Here is a 23,400-nt window from a genome sequence, read left to right on the forward strand (position 1 = left end):
TATCTTAATTATTGTGTGGAGATCTGGGGTAATACCTATAAAAGTAACTTAAAACATTGGTCATATTACAAAAGAGAGCAATAAGGATTGTGAAAAATGTCACATCACGGCCTCTATAGTTCCACGCTCACTCCAGAGGGCCACTATAGTTCCACACTCACTCCGGAGGGCCACATTGCATATTACTTTCATAGCAAAAATAGCAGATCTACAAGCTTGTAGATCAGCTATTTTTGGAATCCTGAAAAGTTACATTTTAATTTAATTTCAAATGCCTTCAATTATAGTTACTCTATGAACTAAATATACATACATCGGACATAAAAAAGGTCAATAACAATTTTATACTATTCATTAAGCTACTAATTTAGACTGAAGTAATTAAACTCCGATATTAACCTGAGGGCCACACAGAGCATATCAACAGTGGGACTACTTACTTAGTAGTTGTCCATCCTCTTAACAGTTTGACGGCCACGTTTTCACGGATCTAAAGCACAAATTATTTCCGCGTATGCTGCAAAGGTAATAAAACAATCTCGCCAGCGTAGAATATTTGATTAAAATGTGGGTAAAGCGTTTTATGGAGTCAAACTGTGAAGATGAATATCCTTAAATAAAGATTATTATTAAACCCTGTCTTTTCCTCCTCAGGTGAGCTACTACTTCCCTCTGAAGACGTTGTGGCGGTCCTTCTTCGCCGCCCTGGTGGCGGCGTTCACCCTGCGCTCCATCAACCCGTTCGGGAACAGCCGTCTGGTGCTGTTCTACGTGGAGTACCACACGCCCTGGTAGGAATAATAACGGTTCCATTTGTACCCTCTCAGAGTTAAATTAACATTGACTTTACATGGTTACATGGTTCTGTCCAATATAAACAGGTACATGGCAGAGCTGGTTCCGTTCATCCTGCTGGGCGTGTTCGGCGGGCTGTGGGGGACCCTCTTCATCCGGGCCAACATCGCCTGGTGCCGACGGCGCAAGACCACCCAGCTGGGCAGGTAGGAACCTCTAAGACCACCTCTAAGACCACCTCTAAGACCACCTCTAAACCCACCTCTAAGACCGCCTCTAAGACCGCCTCTAAGACCACCTCTAAGACCACCTCTAAGACCGCCTCTAAGACCGCCTCTAAGACCACCTCTAAGACCACCCAGCTGGGCAGGTAGGAACCTCTAAGACCGCCTCTAAGACCACCTCTAAACCCACCTCTAAGACCACCTCTAAGACCGCCTCTAAGACCACCTCTAAGACCACCTCTAAACCCACCTCTAAGACCACCTCTAAGACCACCCAGCTGGGCAGGTAACCACCGTTAACCTGTTCAAAACAGGAACCCCTTTTGGTGTTCCAAGCATTATGTTATACTTTAACTGTTGAAAAATAGCAGATCTACAAGCTATTTTTTTAAAGTCGTGAAACTGTGCCTCAAATCTTTGTTATATGTATTTGGTCCGCAACCACCAGGTACCCGGTTCTGGAGGTGGTTCTGGAGGTGGTTCTGGAGGTGACACTAAACCCTGTTCCCTCCCCCAGGTACCCGGTTCTGGAGGTGACTTGCATCACGGCCCTGGTGGCGTTCCCTAACCCGTACACGCGGCGCAGCACGTCGGAGCTGTGCGACTACGTCAACAACCCCAACATGTCGCGGCCCGTGGACGACATCCCCGACAGGCCCGCGGGCTCCGGGGTCTACAGCGCCCTCTGGCAGCTGGCGCTGGCGCTGGTCTTCAAGATCGTCATCACCATCTTCACGTTCGGCATGAAGGTATATTAATAATATTATTATTATTATATTATTATTATTATTATTATTCACGTTCGGCATGAAGGTATATTAATAATAAATATTATTATATTATTATTATTATTCACGTTCGGCATGAAGGTATACCGTCTCTTAAACCCCATTTAGGCCTCAGAATTAGACCTCAAAATTAAAAACAAATATTCTAAATCCTCTTCACTATTTTTGAAAGTTCATAGCGCGCCACTCGGTGGCGTGCTATGAGCTTGTAGATCTGCTATTTTTCAATAGCTAAATAATAACATATTTACAATAATAATATTTAAAACACCAAAAGGGGTTCCTGCGGTTAAATTAGGGTTAAATAACTAAGCCCATTTAAAAAGAAAAAAGGCTTCTAAACTGTTTCTACAGCTCCATCTCAATGAATTAGAATATTTTGTAAAAGTTCATTTTCACCTGTAATATAATTAAAAAAGTGAAACTTCCATTCCATTATTCTCAACTCATAAAGTGAAGTATTTAAAAAAAAAATGTTTTAATCTTGATGAGCTACAGAGTACAGCTCATGAAAATAAAATCATCATCATTCATCTCAATGAATTAGAATATTTTACGAGACCACTAAAAAAATGATCTTTTTAAAACGAGAAATGTCGACCAGCGAAGAGCGACTGACATTTCTAGAATCTGATCTCAGGTCAGAATGGGTTAATCAGACCCAGTGTTTGTCCGGCGGAAACCTCGTATGAATCTGATCTCGGGTCAGAATGGGTTAAGAGAGTCTGCTAAATGCCTAAATTGTAAAATGTGACAGACATCATGATTATTATAGAATCTAAGACCGTGATTCACATAATCAGGTATTATTACTTAGGCAACAATTCAAATATATACAGCATACGATAAAGACATTATTTAAAAAAATGGCTGATGGGGAAGTCCTCGTTCATTCCCTTTGGGGACATTGTATTTAAAGTGTAAATCCAAAAGGATTCACGTTGTAGCAACAATCTATTCAGATCCCCTCCTCGCCTGCATGGGGGGGGTGTGTGTGTGTGTGTGTGTGTGTGTGAGCGCGCGTGTGCGTGTGCGCGCGTGTGTCGTGCGCACATGCAACCATTCGGGTGTGATTGACCATGAACATGTTTACTGCACCCCCGGCTTCTAAAGGTCACAGCCTTTGGATACATAATAACCCATGAGTGTGTGTCTCTGGGTGCGCTCAACTGCTCTGAAGAAGATTAGTAGTAAACAGAGAGCAGCCACAGATGTGCAACGCTCGCTCACTCACACACACACACACACACACACACACACACACACACACACACACACACACACACACACACACACACACAAACCTGTCCTCTCCTCAGAGGCTCAGGTGTGTAGCCTGAAGCCCAATCTCAAAGACAGTTGATCAACAAGGTTAAATCAGGCTCTCTCATTTTAACCTCCTCTCTCTGTCTCTCTCTCCCCCCATGCAGTCCACGGCTTCGTCGTCCCTGCTCTCCATGAGGCCCCAGACCCCCCCGCGGGGACGACGAGGAGGAGGACGGCGTGGACGTGCCTGACGGACAGGCGGCGTGGAAAAAGGCCCCGCCCCCCCTGCCCACCCCGGAGGAGAAGATGAGGCAGGTGGCCAAGAACGTGCCCACAGACATTGTCCCTATCAACGTCACAGGTAGGACACCACCAACCGCCCTCCTCCACTCATCTGATTATCTCTTTTGGACATCTAGTTTTCCTTTGGCCCTTTGGACATCTAGTGACCAGACCCTGTGAGCGGTGCCGTCATTCATCATAAAATATATTAGTTCTGTGTCATGTTCTAGCGCCGCCCCACACCACCCACCTAGTCTCATTAGCGTGACCTTCCTATTTGAGGCTGGTTTGGCCTCATCCAATCTAATGTTCTCACCTACTACTACTACATTATTAACCTTTTCACTGTCCGTTGATGTTTCTGTGCTTTGAGTGGATACATTGTATCTGCCCAGCCACAGTGAATGAAGCTGTATGTCTGCCAGCCTCGTCTCCTTTACTATTCCGTTTTTATCTCCCCTCCCACAAACTGACTGACTGTGTGTGTGTGTGTGTGTGTGTGTGTGTGTGTGTGTGTGTGTGTGAGTGATGCGTGTGTGATGCGTGTGTGATGCGTGTGTGATGCGGATCCTGAAAAGGTTTCCTCTCAGCCGCCCCCTCCCAGAGGCTCTGAGTCAATCTACCGCTGCGGAATGGATCGAGGGGCAATTGTGTTACGTACGTGACATAATTCAGCCCCAGCTCAGCTCCAGTACAACCCGGGTGCGCCACAAACGTGTGAGTAGGAACAAACTTTCCTTCTTGTGGCAGCACAGACGATCGAAAGCGATTCAGATCATTCTAAATGACAGCGAGTACCCCGACCCGCCTCCCTGCCCCAGTGACGCCACGATGGTTAAAAACCACTATGAAAATAAATGTCGCAGCCAGACAATGATCAGTGATCCACTCCCATTACCACCGTGGGAAAATAGCCTACAACCAGTACGGCCCGCTGCCTTTCCCATCACCTCCCACTTTACACCTGATGAAGTAGGGTCTGTTTTGCACAGCCTACCAAATGACAGGGCTAGTGGCATAGATGGGGTAACCTATGAAAGTCTTAAGACTGCACAGTCATGTGAGAAATTAACATCCATCTTTAATGTCTGCCTGGACAATAAGAGAGTGCCCGAATCCTGGAAAGGAGCCATGATTCACTGTATCCCAGAAAAAGACAATGTACCTGATGATCCATCTACATGGAGAGACATTTCCCTCCTCCCCACCATCTATAAAGTGTTCATGAAATGTATCCTGTCTCGTGTGCTTCCCTGGCTGACAGACAATAGGTGAATCCCAATTGGGAGTGTAGACACTGAGCAGTGCGTATTTCTGGGTATATGACGTCACAGCGCCGCGCCGGAGTGCTTCCCAATCCAAAGGGCTCTAAATACTCGTTCATCCAGTGCACTAGGGCCACGCACTATTTTTCCCCGCCCGAGCCCGCTTCCAAAGACCAGTGGGGATGTACCCAATGGCATCTTGTCACCTTAGAATCAATACATCTACCTGGGGTATTTATTGACATTATTAGGGATGTGTATGAAACATCATTCATACAAGTCATCTGTGGGAAACAGCTGACAGACCAAAACCTCTCCAAGTAGGCATTACAACAGGCTGCCCATGGAGTGCCATTAACTTTGTTCTTGCCATCAATGGGTGGATTAAGTGGTTGTGTGACTGTGCCCCACCCAATGTGCTGTCCCCAAACCCCATCCAGGGTTATGAGGACGACGTACAGTTAGCCTCTCGGGAAGAGAGTGTTATTAAAAACATGCTCGCTAGAACAGATAGATTTCTGGACTGGTCCGGTCTGGAGGTAAAACACACTAAGTGTGCTGTTCTCTACCAGAGGCCTAGTGGTGGCAACCGCTGGTATAAGTCTAAGGCTGACAAAACCCCTGAGTTCACCATCAACTCACAGCCCATACGTGTGTATGACCTACATGAGTCATACAACTACCTAGGGCATAGATTTAATATTGCAGGGGAATGGAAAGAACAGGTTGAGTACATTACATCTGAGTTTACAGCTAGGCTGAACCTGATTGACGCTTCACCACTACCACTGCTGATGAAGTTGGAGGCTATCAGGCAGGTCGCCCTGACTAGAGTACAACACCTCTTCTCCAACGTTCATCTGGCATGTAAAACACTTAGTGATCTAAATGACAGTGTAGTTCACTCTGTGAGGAAGTGGTTCGGGCTCAACACCCACACCACCAGAGACATTATTTTCCAGTCCAAACAGGACGTTGGGTTTGGCGTGCCGAACGTGGAGTGGATATATAACGCCACAAGGCTGGCTCACTTGATAAACATGCTAAACAGTGATGACACGACTGTCAGGGAACTTTCTAGATCTTCTCTGTTTCTAGATATGAAACGGCGTAAAGTGCCGTCCTGGCAGCAGAGGGCGAGCCAAGTTTCCTGGGGCCCAACCTTAAAATGGACTCACATGCTACTGGGTTTGGGGTGTCGTCAGATTGGCCTGACCTCAATGACCTCTGTGTGAGAACTGGAGTATCTCTGTGCTGGGTTCGACCTGACTCTCAATCTGTAGCAGTTTCTGAGGACATTATTACCAGCTGTTCGATCTCAGTAAGGAGTACTGTATACTGTAATTGATACGGAACACCATGTATCACCAGTCAATGCACGGAGGTACCTTATAATGCTACAACAGCAAAAACAACACTGGACTGGTTTAAAACTACAGGGGAAGCTAGCTTGCCTTCCCGATGCAGACCACACCGTATCTCATACAATATTCAAGAATTATGCAGTCGATGAGGACATAGTCACCTTTACAGTCAAAGCCAGATTACAGGTCCTTCCAACCAGACTCAATCTCTCTCTGTGGTACCCTAACACGTTTCCTTCTCATTGTCTGCACCATGACCACACTCCACTTACAGAAACACTGTCACATATTCTTAATGGCTGCTATGTATATAAGGGGATGTACATTGCTCGGCACGACAGAATTGTTGACCTATTAGCTAAGGACATAAGTTCATATGTTTCATCATCTGCCAAAATGTATAAGCACTCACGTGTCTCAACTGCCATGTTCATGCACAATAATGAAAATGATGCTTTTTCAGATGTCACAGCTAATACACCAGATATTGTTGTTGTTGATGAGGACAGTAGAGAAGTGACCATTTTGGAAGTGGCATGTACATTTGACCACAGTATGGAAGAGGCATTCCTTACCAAGGTGCTTAAGTACCAGCGTCTTAAGGATGCTATTATGCAGCTTGGCTACAGATGTAAACTACTTGTGTTCATATTTGGAAGCCTCGGTAATGTCCACAAATCAGTCGTGAGGGGCCTGCAGATTGCAGGCATGCCCAAGCCGAGAGCTGATCAGGCATCGGCAAAATTCTGTTCAGTGTCTGCAATATTTGGCAGTCGCCATATATGGAGAAGGCGATGCTTTCTGTACCCGTGATCTGTATCTGAAGCACTTGTTATAGAGTTTTCTCAAGTTTGCGCATCCACTACTGTTTGTGTTGAAGAAGTTTCTTGTAAAATGTGAATACAAATAAAGATGTTAAGTGTGTGTGTGTGTGTGTGTGTGTGTGTGTGTGTGTGTGTGTGTGTGTGTGTGTGTGTGTGTGTGTGTGTGTGTGTGTGTGTGTGTGTGTGTGTGTGTGTGTGTGTGTGCGTGCGTGCGTCTCAGGGAGCAGATCCTGCGTGTGAAGGGGGAGGAGGAGGGAATTCCTCTCCTGCTCGTGGGGAACAAGTCGGACCTGGAGGATCGGCGCCAGGTGTCGGCCGACGAGGTGACGAGCCGAGCCGCCGAATGGGGCGTCCAGTACGTGGAGACGTCGGCCAAGACGCGGAGGCGCGCCCTTTCATATTTACATGTCTATTTCAGCTCTGACACTTATTTCAGACATACTCTAGTATGTGAAGAGTCTGCCTGTGCTATTAACTTTTTTTTTTTTAAATAAGCTTTTCTCCATTGGTGAAAAGCTGGAGTTTGCGCGATGGCAGCAGGCTCTCAGTCAAATCTGGTCACATATTATATTATAATTATATAATGTATACCATATATTATTATATACATAATGCATATTATGCCAATCACTGTGTTGAGTCAAACTATTTCACCTTTCTATGTTGCCGTATACAGTTCAGCGCTACAATGGCACTGCTTTAAGCACAATCTGTACTTCATAATATATGTATAAAACAGTGGTTCCCAAACTTATTCATGTCCTCAAATTGACACAATTCTTTCCCGTGGACCCCCATTTGAAAAGATATGCCAGGGACCCCCATAAGAGAAGATTATTTAAAAGATATGCCAGAGACCCCATAAGAGATTTTATTCGCAACCCGTTTAATGTCAAGGACCCCCAGTTTGACATGCATTAGTCTACGGACCCCTCTCTCTGGGACCCCCAATTTATATTGTAAAATCAATGTTAATTTAACTCTGAGAGTGTACAAATTTGATGATGTGTCGAGTTGCTTTGCACAATTAGAGAGTACCATTTAGTTCCATGTGTTACACTCTCAGAGTTACAGACCCATAAGGGTTCCATTTGGTTCCTAACTATCATTTAGCTGGGGACCCCCTGGAACTCCCCCAAGGACCCCTGGGGGTCCCCGGACCCCACTTTGGGAACCACAGATTTAAGAGATGGATTTTTGGACGAAACAAAAGTATTTATTGTAAACCAAAAAGTGTAAAGCTTTACATTGCAATGATAGTAATGATTGCTATAGAATCTATAGGATATGTTGTCGGCCACCAACCAACCCCCCATCTGAACATCTGAACCCCCCCCCAGAATCAAAGATATGAGTTAAAAACATTAGCTCTGAAAGGATATATATTCAAAGATTTGCACCACATTTTCTCGATAATTTTTTTCTCCAAAAATAGCAGATCTACAAGCACCGAGTGCCTATGAGCTTGTAGATCTGCTATTTTTCAATAGCTAAAGTGTAACATGATGCTTAAAACACCAAAAGGGGTTCCCGCCCAGAATGGGCCAACCTTAAGTCCAAAGTGTGTAATGAAAAGTGAAGTGTGAGTGAACATCTGTCCACTCTTTGTTGGTGTTAATTTAACCAAAATTGGACCCATCAGGGTTCATTTGGTTCCATTACTACACTCTTCAGAGTTCAAGTATTTGACTGTGAATGTACTGGTGTTTTATTTTTGTATTAGTTCCGGTGTTTAAATTTCAAAGAAAAGGTTGAACATAAAATGTGTCGTATTGAGTTGTAATTCTGCATAGAATTGGTCTCGACCCAGGATTGTACTTTTTGCTCACGTTGTGCAATATTTATCGTATTGTATTGATGAGAAATCTACCCTGACCATGTTTAGGTCTAATATTGTTGTAATAATAATATAGAGTGTATAATGAAAGATGTTCCATAATCATACATAGCATTAAGGGCCCTTAATGCGTCTAAAGGTGTTTTCAAACGAGCAGTGATTTAAGGCGCCTATACTTCATTTTCAATGAGAACTGCGTTTTTTTGCTTTTTCCTGTACACGCGGAGAAGTCAACGACAAGCGCATTGACGCGGCCGCGGTCCCTACACTTTTTACATGAGGGTCCACCATGTTCAATTCATCATAACATTTAGAGGAGGTAAAAAGGAAAAAACATACTCTAGTCTATAGTGAGGGGGAAAAGGGGGTGGGTGGGTCAGGGTCCATTTTGTTCAACAAATAGCAGATCTACAAACCCCCCAATGCGTTGCATCCGCGACGCCTTGTGGGCTTGTAGATCTGCTATTTTCTACACCGTCATACCACGGTTCATAAATGTACCGATGGAAAGCGTGAAATAATATTATTAAATGTATAAATAAATAATGAATAATATTTTTAATTAGTTGGTTTATAGTTATTTGTTTTCGTTAATTCGTTATTTTTAGTTAGTCAGTTATTTTGCATGTGTTTAATATTATATATAGATAAAACTAATAGGGGAGATAACAGATAATGTATGATGAGACATCTAGATATGTGATATAATGCTCCCGGACTAATAAGAGAGATAACAGATCTACATCTAGATGGATGCTATGTATGTAAATCTAGATAAAATGTGTAGAATGTGATAAAGCTCAAGGACCAATAAGATAATAGAGGGTATGCACGTGACATCATCATCATCATAACTGTAAGTTATACAGGAATGCCCACTGCCCCACTGAGTGGCAAAAAACTACTTTCTGGCCTTGACAGCCCATACATCCAAACAGAAAAGTCCTATTTGATTGCATTAAATTACTTTAAACAACATTAAATTAACTTTGTCACTCAGTCTTCCACTCGATTTGCCATTCACTTTATGCATGTGCATACCCTCTATAAGAGATAACGGGCAAACTTTGATCAATACAATATGGGTCCATTTGGACACACGCACACACACACACACACACACACACACACACACACACACACACACACACGTTGCTTCGCCACAACAATGACTGTAACATTTAGAACATACACGCAAAATATTTGCCGCCTTGTGGTGACCACGGACACATGCAGAATACACAACTATGCATTCTAGCTGCTGGTGTTTATAACGATACTAATTATATAGCCTAACTATGAAGTTTATAACGATAATAATTATAAAACTATGAATTCTACTGGTGTTTATTTGGGGGTCCTTGACATGAAAAGGTTTGGGAACCACTGCTTTATGGTGTCGTCCACAGTTAACAGTTTTGTTTTGAGTTGTGCTTGAAATGTAGGCTACTGTAATTCTGCAATATGTCAATGTCAAACAATCAATCAGACAGGTCCATTTGGTTCCATTTGTACACTCTCAGAGTTAAATGAACATTGATATTACAATGTAAATGGGGGTCTCAGAGATATAAATGCCATTAAATGGGGGTCCGTAGACTAACGCATGTAAAACCGGGGGTCCTTGAAATGAAACTGGTTGAGAATCACTGCTATAGAGCCGTAAATATGGAACCAGTGCTTTGAGCTGCGTGTGTTGCAGAATGCATGGAAAAGTGGGTATTAACGCCATCTGGTGGTGGAATTTTACTGACAGATGTAGAACTATACTTCTTCCGTACAACAGTGTTTTACAGTCAGTCCGTCAAGTCTGTGTTTAGTCAATTTATCTATCTTCATGGGTATTAATACGTGTTTAAGTGTTTTATTGTTGTTCTAAAAAATAGAAGATTATTTAACATAAACTGTCGATTCAAATAAAGCAAGTTTTACAACAAATAAAGTGTCTTTTTTACGTCATGAAGAGACACAGCTACTAGCTAGCTGCTCAGCTAGCGGCTAGCTGGCTAGCTAGTCTTCTGTGACTCGGCACTGCGGCTGCGCAGTCGTCGAAAACAGCCGATGTGTATTTCATCCGTACGACAGTGACGCGCGTCGAAAACGGCATGTGTATTTCATCCGTAGGACGGTGACGCGCGTCGAAAACGGCATGTGTATTTCATCCGTACGACGGTGACGCGTGTCGAAAACAGCCGATGTGTATTTCATCCGTACGACGGTGACGCGCGTCAAACAGCCGATGTGTATTTCATCCGTACGACGGTGACGCGCGTCGAAAACAGCATGTGTATTTCATCCGTACGACGGTGACGCGCGTCAAACAGCCGATGTGTATTTCATCCGTACGACGGTGACGCGCGTCGAAAACAGCATGTGTATTTCATCCGTACGACGGTGACGCGCGTCGAAAACAGCATGTGTATTTCATCCGTACGACGGTGACGCGCGTCAAACAGCCGATGTGTATTTCATCCGTACGACGGTGACGCGCGTCGAAAACAGCATGTGTATTTCATCCACATATGGTGTATGGGAAATGTAGTGTTTGAATGTAGTTCTATGGTCCATCCACATGTTTTACAGATCTAATTGGTCAATCCACATGTTTTACAGATCTATTGGTATTATTCATATGGGAAATGTAGTACTGAAATGTAGTTCTTCCATCCACCCACATATGGTGTATGGGAAATGTAGTGTTTGAATGTAGTTCTATGGTCCATCCACATGTTTTACAGATCTAATTGGTCAATCCACATGTTTTACAGATCTATTGGTATTCATATGGGAAATGTAGTCCTGAAATGTAGTTCTTCCATCCACCCACATATGGTGTATGGGAAATGTAGTGTTTGAATGTAGTTCTATGGTCCATCCACATGTTTTACAGATCTAATTGGTCAATCCACATGTTTTACAGATCTATTGGTATTCATATGGGAAATGTAGTCCTGAAATGTAGTTCTTCCATCCACCCACATATGGTGTATGGGAAATGTAGTGTTTGAATGTAGTTCTATGGTCCATCCACATGTTTTACAGATCTAATTGGTCAATCCACATGTTTTACAGATCTATTGGTATTCATATGGGAAATGTAGTACTGAAATGTAGTTCTTCCATCCACCCACATATGGTGTATGGGAAATGTAGTGTTTGAATGTAGTTCTATGGTCCATCCACATGTTTTACAGATCTAATTGGTCAATCCACATGTTTTACAGATCTATTGGTATTCATATGGGAAATGTAGTCCTGAAATGTAGTTCTTCCATCCACCCACATATGGTGTATGGGAAATGTAGTGTTTGAATGTAGTTCTATGGTCCATCCACATGTTTTACAGATCTAATTGGTCAATCCACATGTTTTACAGATCTATTGGTATTCATATGGGAAATGTAGTCCTGAAATGTAGTTCTTCCATCCACCCACATATGGTGTGGCGGGAGGGGTGCAGGACGCCATCCCATTGGCGGGAGGGGTGCCGGACGCCATCCCATTGGCGGGAGGGGTGCCGGATGCCATCCCATTGGCGGGAGGGGTGCAGGATTCCATCCCATTGGGGGGGAGGGGTGCCGGATGCCATCCCATTGCCGGAGGGGTGCAGGATGCCATCCCATTGGCGGGAGGGGTGCCGGACGCCATCCCATTGGCGGGAGGGGTGCATGATGCCATCCCATTGGCGGCAGGGGTGCAGGATGCCATCCCATTGGCGGGAGGGGTGCAGGATGCCATCCCATTGGCGGCAGGGGTGCAGGATGCCATCCCATTGGGGGGAGGGGTGCCGGACGCCATCCCATTGGCGGGAGGGGTGCAGGATGCCATCCCATTGGCGGCAGGGGTGCAGGATGCCATCCCATTGGGGGGGAGGGGTGCCGGACGCCATCCCATTGGCGGGAGGGGTGCAGGATGCCATCCCATTGGCGGGAGGGGTGCAGGATACCATCCCATTGGTGGCAGGGGTGCAGGATGCCATCCCATTGGCGGGAGGGGGTGCAGGATACCATCCCATTGGCGGCAGGGGTGCCGGACACCATCCCATTGGCGGGAGGGGTGCAGGATGCCGTCCCATAGGCGGGAGGGGTGCCGGACGCCATCCCATTGCCGGAGGGGTGCAGGATGCCATCCCATTGGCGGGAGGGGTGCAGGATACCATCCCATTGGCGGGAGGGCTGCAGGATGCCATCCCATTGGCGGGAGGGGTGCCGGATGCCATCCCATTGGCGGGAGGTGTGCCGGATGCCATCCCATTGGCGGGAGGGCTGCAGGATGCCATCCCATTGGGGGGAGGGGTGCCGGATGCCATCCCATTGGCGGGAGGGGTGCCGGATGCCATCCCATTGGCGGGAGGGCTGCAGGATGCCATCCCATTGGGGGGAGGGGTGCAGGATGCCATCCCATTGGCGGCAGGGGTGCCGCACGCCATCCCATTGGCGGGAGGGCTGCAGGATGCCATCCCATTGGGGGGAGGAGTGCCGGATGCCATCCCATTGGGGGGAGGGGTGCCGGACGCCATCCCATTGGCGGGAGGGGTGCCGGACGCCATCCCATTGGGGGCAGGGGTGCAGGATGCCATCCCATTGGCGGGAGGGCTGCAGGATGCCATCCCATTGGGGGGAGGGGTGCCGGACGCCATCCCATTGGCGGGAGGGCTGCAGGATGCCATCCCATTGGGGGGAGGGGTGCCGCACGCCATCCCATTGGCGGGAGGGCTGCAGGATGCCATCCCATTGGGGGGAGGGGTGCCGGACGCCATCCCATTGGCGGGAGGGCTGCAGGATGCCATCCCATTGGCGGGAGGGGTGCAGGATGCCATCCCATTGGCGGCAGGGGTGCAGGATGCCATCCCATTGGGGGGAGGGGTGCCGGACGCCATCCCATTGGCGGGAGGGCTGCAGGATGCCATCCCATTGGGGGGAGGGGTGCCGCACGCCATCCCATTGGCGGGAGGGCTGCAGGATGCCATCCCATTGGGGGGAGGGGTGCCGCACGCCATCCCATTGGCGGGAGGGCTGCAGGATGCCATCCCATTGGGGGGAGGGGTGCCGGACGCCATCCCATTGGCGGGAGGGGGGCAGGATGCCATCCCATTGGCGGGAGGGGTGCAGGATACCATCCCATTGGCGGCAGGGGTGCAGGATGCCATCCCATTGGCGGGAGGGGTGCAGGATACCATCCCATTGGCGGCAGGGGTGCAGGATGCCGTCCCATAGGCGGGAGGGGTGCCGGACGCCATCCCATTGCCGGAGGGGTGCAGGATGCCATCCCATTGGCGGGAGGGGTGCAGGATACCATCCCATTGGCGGCAGGGTTGCAGGATGCCATCCCATTGGGGGAGGGGTGCCGGACGCCATCCCATTGGGGGGAGGGGTGCCGGACGCCATCCCATTGGTGGGAGGGGTGCCGGACGCCATCCCATTGGCGGGAGGGGTGCAGGATGCCATCCCATTGGCGGGAGGGGTGCATGATGCCATCCCATTGGCGGCAGGGGTGCAGGATGCCATCCCATTGGCGGGAGGGGTGCAGGATGCCATCCCATTGGCGGGAGGGGTGCAGGATACCATCCCATTGGTGGCAGGGGTGCAGGATGCCATCCCATTGGCGGGAGGGGTGCAGGATACCATCCCATTGGCGGCAGGGGTGCCGGACACCATCCCATTGGCGGGAGGGGTGCAGGATGCCGTCCCATAGGCGGGAGGGGTGCCGGACGCCATCCCATTGCCGGAGGGGTGCAGGATGCCATCCCATTGGCGGGAGGGGTGCAGGATACCATCCCATTGGCGGGAGGGCTGCAGGATGCCATCCCATTGGCGGGAGGGGTGCCGGATGCCATCCCATTGGCGGGAGGTGTGCCGGATGCCATCCCATTGGCGGGAGGGCTGCAGGATGCCATCCCATTGGGGGGAGGGGTGCCGGATGCCATCCCATTGGCGGGAGGGGTGCCGGATGCCATCCCATTGGCGGGAGGGCTGCAGGATGCCATCCCATTGGGGGGAGGGGTGCAGGATGCCATCCCATTGGCGGCAGGGGTGCCGCACGCCATCCCATTGGCGGGAGGGCTGCAGGATGCCATCCCATTGGCGGGAGGAGTGCCGGATGCCATCCCATTGGGGGGAGGGGTGCCGGACGCCATCCCATTGGCGGGAGGGGTGCCGGACGCCATCCCATTGGGGGCAGGGGTGCAGGATGCCATCCCATTGGCGGGAGGGCTGCAGGATGCCATCCCATTGGGGGGAGGGGTGCCGGACGCCATCCCATTGGCGGGAGGGCTGCAGGATGCCATCCCATTGGGGGGAGGGGTGCCGCACGCCATCCCATTGGCGGGAGGGCTGCAGGATGCCATCCCATTGGGGGGAGGGGTGCCGGACGCCATCCCATTGGCGGGAGGGCTGCAGGATGCCATCCCATTGGCGGGAGGGGTGCAGGATGCCATCCCATTGGCGGCAGGGGTGCAGGATGCCATCCCATTGGGGGGAGGGGTGCCGGACGCCATCCCATTGGCGGGAGGGCTGCAGGATGCCATCCCATTGGGGGGAGGGGTGCCGCACGCCATCCCATTGGCGGGAGGGCTGCAGGATGCCATCCCATTGGGGGGAGGGGTGCCGCACGCCATCCCATTGGCGGGAGGGCTGCAGGATGCCATCCCATTGGGGGGAGGGGTGCCGGACGCCATCCCATTGGCGGGAGGGGTGCAGGATGCCATCCCATTGGCGGGAGGGGTGCAGGATACCATCCCATTGGCGGCAGGGGTGCAGGATGCCATCCCATTGGCGGGAGGGGTGCAGGATACCATCCCATTGGCGGCAGGGGTGCAGGATGCCGTCCCATAGGCGGGAGGGGTGCCGGACGCCATCCCATTGCCGGAGGGGTGCAGGATGCCATCCCATTGGCGGGAGGGGTGCAGGATACCATCCCATTGGCGGCAGGGTTGCAGGATGCCATCCCATTGGGGGAGGGGTGCCGGACGCCATCCCATTGGGGGGAGGGGTGCCGGACGCCATCCCATTGGTGGGAGGGGTGCCGGACGCCATCCCATTGGCGGGAGGGGTGCAGGATGCCATCCCATTGGCGGGAGGGGTGCAGGATGCCATCCCATTGGCGGGAGGGGTGCCGCACGCCATCCCATTGGCGGGAGGGCTGCAGGATGCCATCCCATTGGCGGGAGGGGTGCCGGATGCCATCCCATTGGCGGGAGGGGTGCCGGATGCCATCCCATTGGCGGGAGGGCTGCAGGATGCCATCCCATTGGGGGGAGGGGTGCCGGACGCCATCCCATTGGCGGGAGGGGTGCCGGATGCCATCCCATTGGGGGGAGGGGTGCCGGACGCCATCCCATTGGCGGGAGGGCTGCAGGATGCCATCCCATTGGCGGCAGGGGTGCAGGATGCCATCCCATTGGGGGCAGGGGTGCAGGATGCCATCCCATTGGCGGGAGGGCTGCAGGATGCCATCCCATTGGGGGGAGGGGTGCCGGACGCCATCCCATTGGCGGGAGGGGTGCCGGACGCCATCCCATTGGCGGGATGGGTGCAGGATGCCATCCCATTGGCGGCAGGGGTGCAGGATGCCATCCCATTGGGGGGAGGGGTGCCGGACGCCATCCCATTGGCGGGAGTGGTGCCGGACGCCATCCCATTGGCGGGAGGGGTGCAGGATGCCATCCCATTGGCGGCAGGGGTGCAGGATGCCATCCCATTGGGGGGAGGGGTGCCGGACGCCATCCCATTGGCGGGAGGGGTGCAGGACGCCATCCCATTGGCGGGAGGGGTGCCGGACGCCATCCCATTGGGGGAGGGGTGCCGGACGCCATCCCATTGGCGGGAGGGGTGCCGGACGCCATCCCATTGGTGGGAGGGGTGCCGGACGCCATCCCATTGGGGGGAGGGGTGCCGGACGCCATCCCATTGGTGGGAGGGGTGCCGGACGCCATCCCATTGGCGGGAGGGGTGCCGGACGCCATCCCATTGGTGGGAGGGGTGCCGGACGCCATCCCATTGGCGGGAGGGGTGCAGGATGCCATCCCATTGGCGGGAGGGGTGCAGGATGCCATCCCATTGGCGGGAGGGGTGCAGGATGCCATCCCATTGGCGGGAGGGGTGCCGCACGCCATCCCATTGGCGGGAGGGCTGCAGGATGCCATCCCATTGGCGGGAGGGGTGCCGGATGCCATCCCATTGGCGGGAGGGGTGCCGGATGCCATCCCATTGGCGGGAGGGCTGCAGGATGCCATCCCATTGGGGGGAGGGGTGCCGGACGCCATCCCATTGGCGGGAGGGGTGCCGGATGCCATCCCATTGGGGGGAGGGGTGCCGGACGCCATCCCATTGGCGGGAGGGCTGCAGGATGCCATCCCATTGGCGGCAGGGGTGCAGGATGCCATCCCATTGGGGGCAGGGGTGCAGGATGCCATCCCATTGGCGGGAGGGCTGCAGGATGCCATCCCATTGGGGGGAGGGGTGCCGGACGCCATCCCATTGGCGGGAGGGGTGCCGGACGCCATCCCATTGGCGGGAGGGGTGCAGGATGCCATCCCATTGGCGGCAGGGGTGCAGGATGCCATCCCATTGGGGGGAGGGGTGCCGGACGCCATCCCATTGGCGGGAGTGGTGCCGGACGCCATCCCATTGGCGGGAGGGGTGCAGGATGCCATCCCATTGGCGGCAGGGGTGCAGGATGCCATCCCATTGGGGGGAGGGGTGCCGGACGCCATCCCATTGGCGGGAGGGGTGCAGGACGCCATCCCATTGGCGGGAGGGGTGCCGGACGCCATCCCATTGGTGGGAGGGCTGCAGGACGCCATCCCATTGGCGGGAGGGGTGCCGGACGCCATCCCATTGGTGGGAGGGCTGCAGGACGCCATCCCATTGGCGGGAGGGGTGCCGGATGCCATCCCATTGGCGGGAGGGCTGCAGGATGCCATCCCATTGGGGGGAGGGGTGCCGGATGCCATCCCATTGGCGGGAGGGGTGCCGGATGCCATCCCATTGGCGGGAGGGCTGCAGGATGCCATCCCATTGGGGGGAGGGGTGCCGGACGCCATCCCATTGGCGGGAGGGGTGCCGGATGCCATCCCATTGGCGGGAGGGCTGCAGGATGCCATCCCATTGGGGGGAGGGGTGCCGGACGCCATCCCATTGGCGGGAGGGCTGCAGGATGCCATCCCATTGGCGGGAGGGGTGCAGGATGCCATCCCATTGGCGGCAGGGGTGCCGCACGCCATCCCATTGGCGGGAGGGCTGCAGGATGCCATCCCATTGGGGGGAGGGGTGCCGGATGCCATCCCATTGGGGGGAGGGGTGCCGGACGCCATCCCATTGGCGGGAGGGGTGCCGGACGCCATCCCATTGGGGGCAGGGGTGCAGGATGCCATCCCATTGGGGGGAGGGGTGCCGGACGCCATCCCATTGGCGGGAGGGCTGCAGGATACCATCCCATTGGCGGCAGGGGTGCCGGACACCATCCCATTGGCGGGAGGGGTGCAGGATGCCGTCCCATAGGCGGGAGGGGTGCCGGACGCCATCCCATTGCCGGAGGGGTGCAGGATGCCATCCCATTGGCGGGAGGGGTGCAGGATACCATCCCATTGGCGGCAGGGTTGCAGGATGCCATCCCATTGGGGGAGGGGTGCCGGACGCCATCCCATTGGGGGGAGGGGTGCCGGACGCCATCCCATTGGTGGGAGGGGTGCCGGACGCCATCCCATTGGCGGGAGGGGTGCAGGATGCCATCCCATTGGCGGGAGGGGTGCAGGATGCCGTCCCATAGGCGGGAGGGGTGCCGGACGCCATCCCATTGCCGGAGGGGTGCAGGATGCCATCCCATTGGCGGGAGGGGTGCAGGATACCATCCCATTGGCGGCAGGGTTGCAGGATGCCATCCCATTGGGGGAGGGGTGCCGGACGCCATCCCATTGGGGGGAGGGGTGCCGGACGCCATCCCATTGGTGGGACGGGTGCCGGACGCCATCCCATTGGCGGGAGGGGTGCAGGATGCCATCCCATTGGCGGGAGGGGTGCAGGATGCCATCCCATTGGCGGGAGGGGTGCCGCACGCCATCCCATTGGCGGGAGGGCTGCAGGATGCCATCCCATTGGCGGGAGGGGTGCCGGATGCCATCCCATTGGCGGGAGGGGTGCCGGATGCCATCCCATTGGCGGGAGGGCTGCAGGATGCCATCCCATTGGGGGGAGGGGTGCCGGACGCCATCCCATTGGCGGGAGGGGTGCCGGATGCCATCCCATTGGGGGGAGGGGTGCCGGACGCCATCCCATTGGCGGGAGGGCTGCAGGATGCCATCCCATTGGCGGGAGGGGTGCAGGATGCCATCCCATTGGCGGCAGGGGTGCAGGATGCCATCCCATTGGGGGCAGGGGTGCAGGATGCCATCCCATTGGCGGGAGGGCTGCAGGATGCCATCCCATTGGGGGGAGGGGTGCCGGACGCCATCCCATTGGCGGGAGGGGTGCCGGACGCCATCCCATTGGCGGGAGGGGTGCAGGATGCCATCCCATTGGCGGCAGGGGTGCAGGATGCCATCCCATTGGGGGGAGGGGTGCCGGACGCCATCCCATTGGCGGGAGTGGTGCCGGACGCCATCCCATTGGCGGGAGGGGTGCAGGATGCCATCCCATTGGCGGCAGGGGTGCAGGACGCCATCCCATTGGCGGGAGGGGTGCCGGACGCCATCCCATTGGTGGGAGGGCTGCCGGACGCCATCCCATTGGCGGGAGGGGTGCCGGACGCCATCCCATTGGTGGGAGGGCTGCAGGACGCCATCCCATTGGCGGGAGGGGTGCAGGATGCCATCCCATTGGCGGCAGGGGTGCAGGATGCCATCCCATTGGGGGGAGGGGTGCCGCACGCCATCCCATTGGCGGGAGGGCTGCAGGATGCCATCCCATTGGGGGGAGGGGTGCCGGACGCCATCCCATTGGCGGGAGGGGTGCCGGATGCCATCCCATTGGCGGGAGGGGTGCAGGATGCCATCCCATTGGGGGGAGGGGTGCCGGACGCCATCCCATTGGCGGGAGGGGTGCCGGACGCCATCCCATTGGCGGGAGGGCTGCAGGATGCCATCCCATTGGCGGGAGGGGTGCAGGATGCCATCCCATTGGCGGCAGGGGTGCAGGATGCCATCCCATTGGGGGGAGGGGTGCCGCACGCCATCCCATTGGCGGGAGGGCTGCAGGATGCCATCCCATTGGGGGGAGGGGTGCCGGACGCCATCCCATTGGCGGGAGGGGTGCCGGATGCCATCCCATTGGCGGGAGGGGTGCAGGATGCCATCCCATTGGGGGGAGGGGTGCCGGACGCCATCCCATTGGCGGGAGGGGTGCCGGACGCCATCCCATTGGTGGCAGGGGTGCAGGATGCCATCCCATTGGGGGGAGGGGTGCCGGACGCCATCCCATTGGCGGGAGGGGTGCAGGATACCATCCCATTGGCGGCAGGGGGTGCAGGATGCCTTCCCATTGGCGGGAGGGGTGCAGGATGCCATCCCATTGGCGGGAGGGGTGCAGGATGCCATCCCATTGGGGGGAGGGGTGCCGGACGCCATCCCATTGGCGGGAGGGGTGCAGGATGCCATCCCATTGGCGGCAGGGGTGCAGGATGCCATCCCATTGGGGGGAGGGGTGCCGGATGCCATCCCATTGGCGGGAGGGGTGCCGGATGCCATCCCATTGGGGGGAGGGGTGCCGGACGCCATCCCATTGGCGGGAGGGGTGCAGGATGCCGTCCCATTGGCAGGAGGGGTGCAGGATGCCGTCCCATGGGCGGGAGGGGTGCAGGATGCCGTCCCATAGGCGGGAGGGGTGCAGGATGCAGTCCCATATGCGGGAGGGGTGCAGGATGTGGTCCCATTGGAGTTACCACATCGAGACCAGAGCCATAGAGATACAGAGTTACAACATTGAGACCAGAGCCATTGAGTAGACAGAGTTACCACATCGAGACCAGAGCCATAGAGTAGACAGAGTTATCACATCGAGACCAGAGCCATAGAGATAGAGTTACCACATTGAGCGGTCAGACCAGAGCCATAGAGTAGACAGAGTTACCACATCGAGACCAGAGCCATAGAGTAGACAGAGTTATCACATCGAGACCAGAGCCATAGAATAGACAGAGTTACCACATCGAGACCAGAGCCATAGAGATAGAGTTACCACATCGAGACCAGAGCCATAGAGTAGACAGAGTTACCACATTGAGCGGTCAGACCAGAGCCATAGAGTAGACAGAGTTACCACATCGAGACCAGAGCCATAGAGTAGACAGAGTTATCACATCGAGACCAGAGCCATAGAATAGACAGAGTTACCACATCGAGACCAGAGCCATAGAGATAGAGTTACCACATCGAGACCAGAGCCATAGAGTAGACAGAGTTACCACATCGAGACCAGAGCCATAGAGTAGACAGAGTTACCACATCGAGACCAGAGCCATAGAGTAGACAGAGTTACCACATCGAGACCAGAGCCATAGAGTAGACAGAGTTACCACATCGAGACCAGAGCCATAGAGTAGACAGAGTTACCACATCGAGACCAGAGCCATAGAGTAGACAGAGTCAAACTGAACAACCAATGTTTCCATTTGAAGATATGATTCCCTGCTTTCACATGACATGAAAAAAACGAGAATCGTCCTCAGGACAGGTTCTAAATGGGATGATGTTGTTTCTCCTCAGAGAGTGGTGCCACTACCAGAGCCCACAGCTCCATGAAGACCCCAGAACCTCCTCCTGGAGCCCACAGCTCCATGAAGACCCCAGAACCTCCTCCTGGAGCCCACAGCTCCATGAAGACCCCAGAACCTCCTCCTGGAGCCCACAGCTCCATGAAGACCCCAGAACCTCCTCCTGGAGCCCACAGCTCCATGAAGACCCCAGAACCTCCTCCTGGAGCCCACAGCTCCATGAAGACCCCAGAACCTCCTCCTGGAGCCCACACCTCCATGAAGACCCCAGAACCTCCTCCTGGAGCCCACACCTCCATGAAGACCCCAGAACCTCCTCCTGGAGCCCACACCTCCATGAAGACCCCAGAACCTCCTCCTGGAGCCCACAGCTCCATGAAGACCCCAGAACCTCCTCCTGGAGCCCACACCTCCATGAAGACCCCAGAACCTCCTCCTGGAGCCCACACCTCCATGAAGACCCCAGAACCTCCTCCTGGAGCCCACACCTCCATGAAGACCCCAGAACCTCCTCCTGGAGCCCACAGCTCCATTGGCGGGAGGGGTGCAGGATGCCATCCCATTGGCGGCAGGGGTGCAGGATGCCATCCCATTGGGGGGAGGGGTGCCGGACGCCATCCCATTGGCGGGAGGGGTGCCGGATGCCATCCCATTGGGGGGAGGGGTGCCGGACGCCATCCCATTGGCGGGAGGGGTGCAGGATGCCGTCCTATTGGCAGGAGGGGTGCAGGATGCCGTCCCATGGGTGGGAGGGGTGCAGGATGCCGTCCCATAGGCGGGAGGGGTGCAGGATGCAGTCCCATATGCGGGAGGGGTGCAGGATGTGGTCCCATTGGAGTTACCACATCGAGACCAGAGCCATAGAGATACAGTTACAACATTGAGACCAGAGCCATAGAGTAGACAGAGTTACCACATCGAGACCAGAGCCATAGAGTAGACAGAGTTACCACATCGAGACCAGAGCCATAGAGTAGACAGAGTTACCACATCGAGACCAGAGCCATAGAGTAGACAGAGTCAAACTGAACAACCAATGTTTCCATTTGAAGATATGATTCCCTGCTTTCACATGACATGAAAAAAACGAGAATCGTCCTCAGGACAGGTTCTAAATGGGATGATGTTGTTTCTCCTCAGAGAGTGGTGCCACTACCAGAGCCCACAGCTCCATGAAGACCCCAGAACCTCCTCCTGGAGCCCACAGCTCCATGAAGACCCCAGAACCTCCTCCTGGAGCCCACAGCTCCATGAAGACCCCAGAACCTCCTCCTGGTACCCACACCTCCATGAAGACCCCAGAACCTCCTCCTGGAGCCCACACCTCCATGAAGACCCCAGAACCTCCTCCTGGAGCCCACACCTCCATGAAGACCCCAGAACCTCCTCCTGGAGCCCACAGCTCCATGAAGACCCCAGAACCTCCTCCTGGAGCCCACAGCTCCATGAAGACCCCAGAACCTCCTCCTGGAGCCCACACCTCCATGAAGACCCCAGAACCTCCTCCTGGAGCCCACACCTCCATGAAGACCCCAGAACCTCCTCCTGGAGCCCACAGCTCCATGAAGACCCCAGAACCTCCTCCTGGAGCCCACACCTCCATGAAGACCCCAGAACCTCCTCCTGGAGCCCACACCTCCATGAAGACCCCAGAACCTCCTCCTGGAGCCCACAGCTCCATGAAGACCCCAGAACCTCCTCCTGGAGCCCACAGCTCCATGAAGACCCCAGAACCTCCTCCTGGAGCCCACACCTCCATGAAGACCCCAGAACCTCCTCCTGGAGCCCACACCTCCATGAAGACCCCAGAACCTCCAGAACCGTGTAAACCTGGAGCTCTCCCAAACCCCCTCCCTCCCCATATTTGAACCAGAGACGGGTGGAAACCTTTTTCTGCGGTAACACTTTTCTGTGTAGCTTTCCGTTTTTTTAAACAGCTTTTGTCCCCCCTCAAGATTTGCCATTGACAATGAACGGAGAAATGACGTCAGAATTCCTCTAAATATAGGGGCACGGTGGCACAGTTGGTAGTGCTGTCGCCTCACAGCTA

At 54.0% G+C, this 23,400-nt stretch overlaps 1 protein-coding gene across 1 annotated transcript in view; it reads left to right on the forward strand.

Annotated features, from left to right (window-relative positions):
• The window catches only part of LOC310874827 (H(+)/Cl(-) exchange transporter 4-like), a gene marked incomplete at both ends in the record, with an annotated part of 41,888 nt that extends 37,920 nt beyond the window's left edge, over window positions 1-3,968 (forward strand). The window contains 5 exons of the mRNA XM_083787694.1: window positions 655-791; window positions 882-1,001; window positions 1,537-1,755; window positions 3,277-3,434; window positions 3,934-3,968. Coding sequence (XP_083643820.1) covers window positions 655-791; window positions 882-1,001; window positions 1,537-1,755; window positions 3,277-3,434; window positions 3,934-3,968 — 669 coding nt within the window. The remainder of the gene's footprint in view (window positions 1-654; window positions 792-881; window positions 1,002-1,536; window positions 1,756-3,276; window positions 3,435-3,933) is intronic.
• Window positions 3,969-23,400: the final 19,432 nt, after the last annotated feature.

The sequence above is a fragment of the Protomyctophum parallelum genome (assembly GCF_964188405.1).
Source record: "Protomyctophum parallelum genome assembly, chromosome: 17".
In the NCBI taxonomy this organism is placed as follows: Eukaryota; Metazoa; Chordata; class Actinopteri; order Myctophiformes; family Myctophidae; genus Protomyctophum; species Protomyctophum parallelum.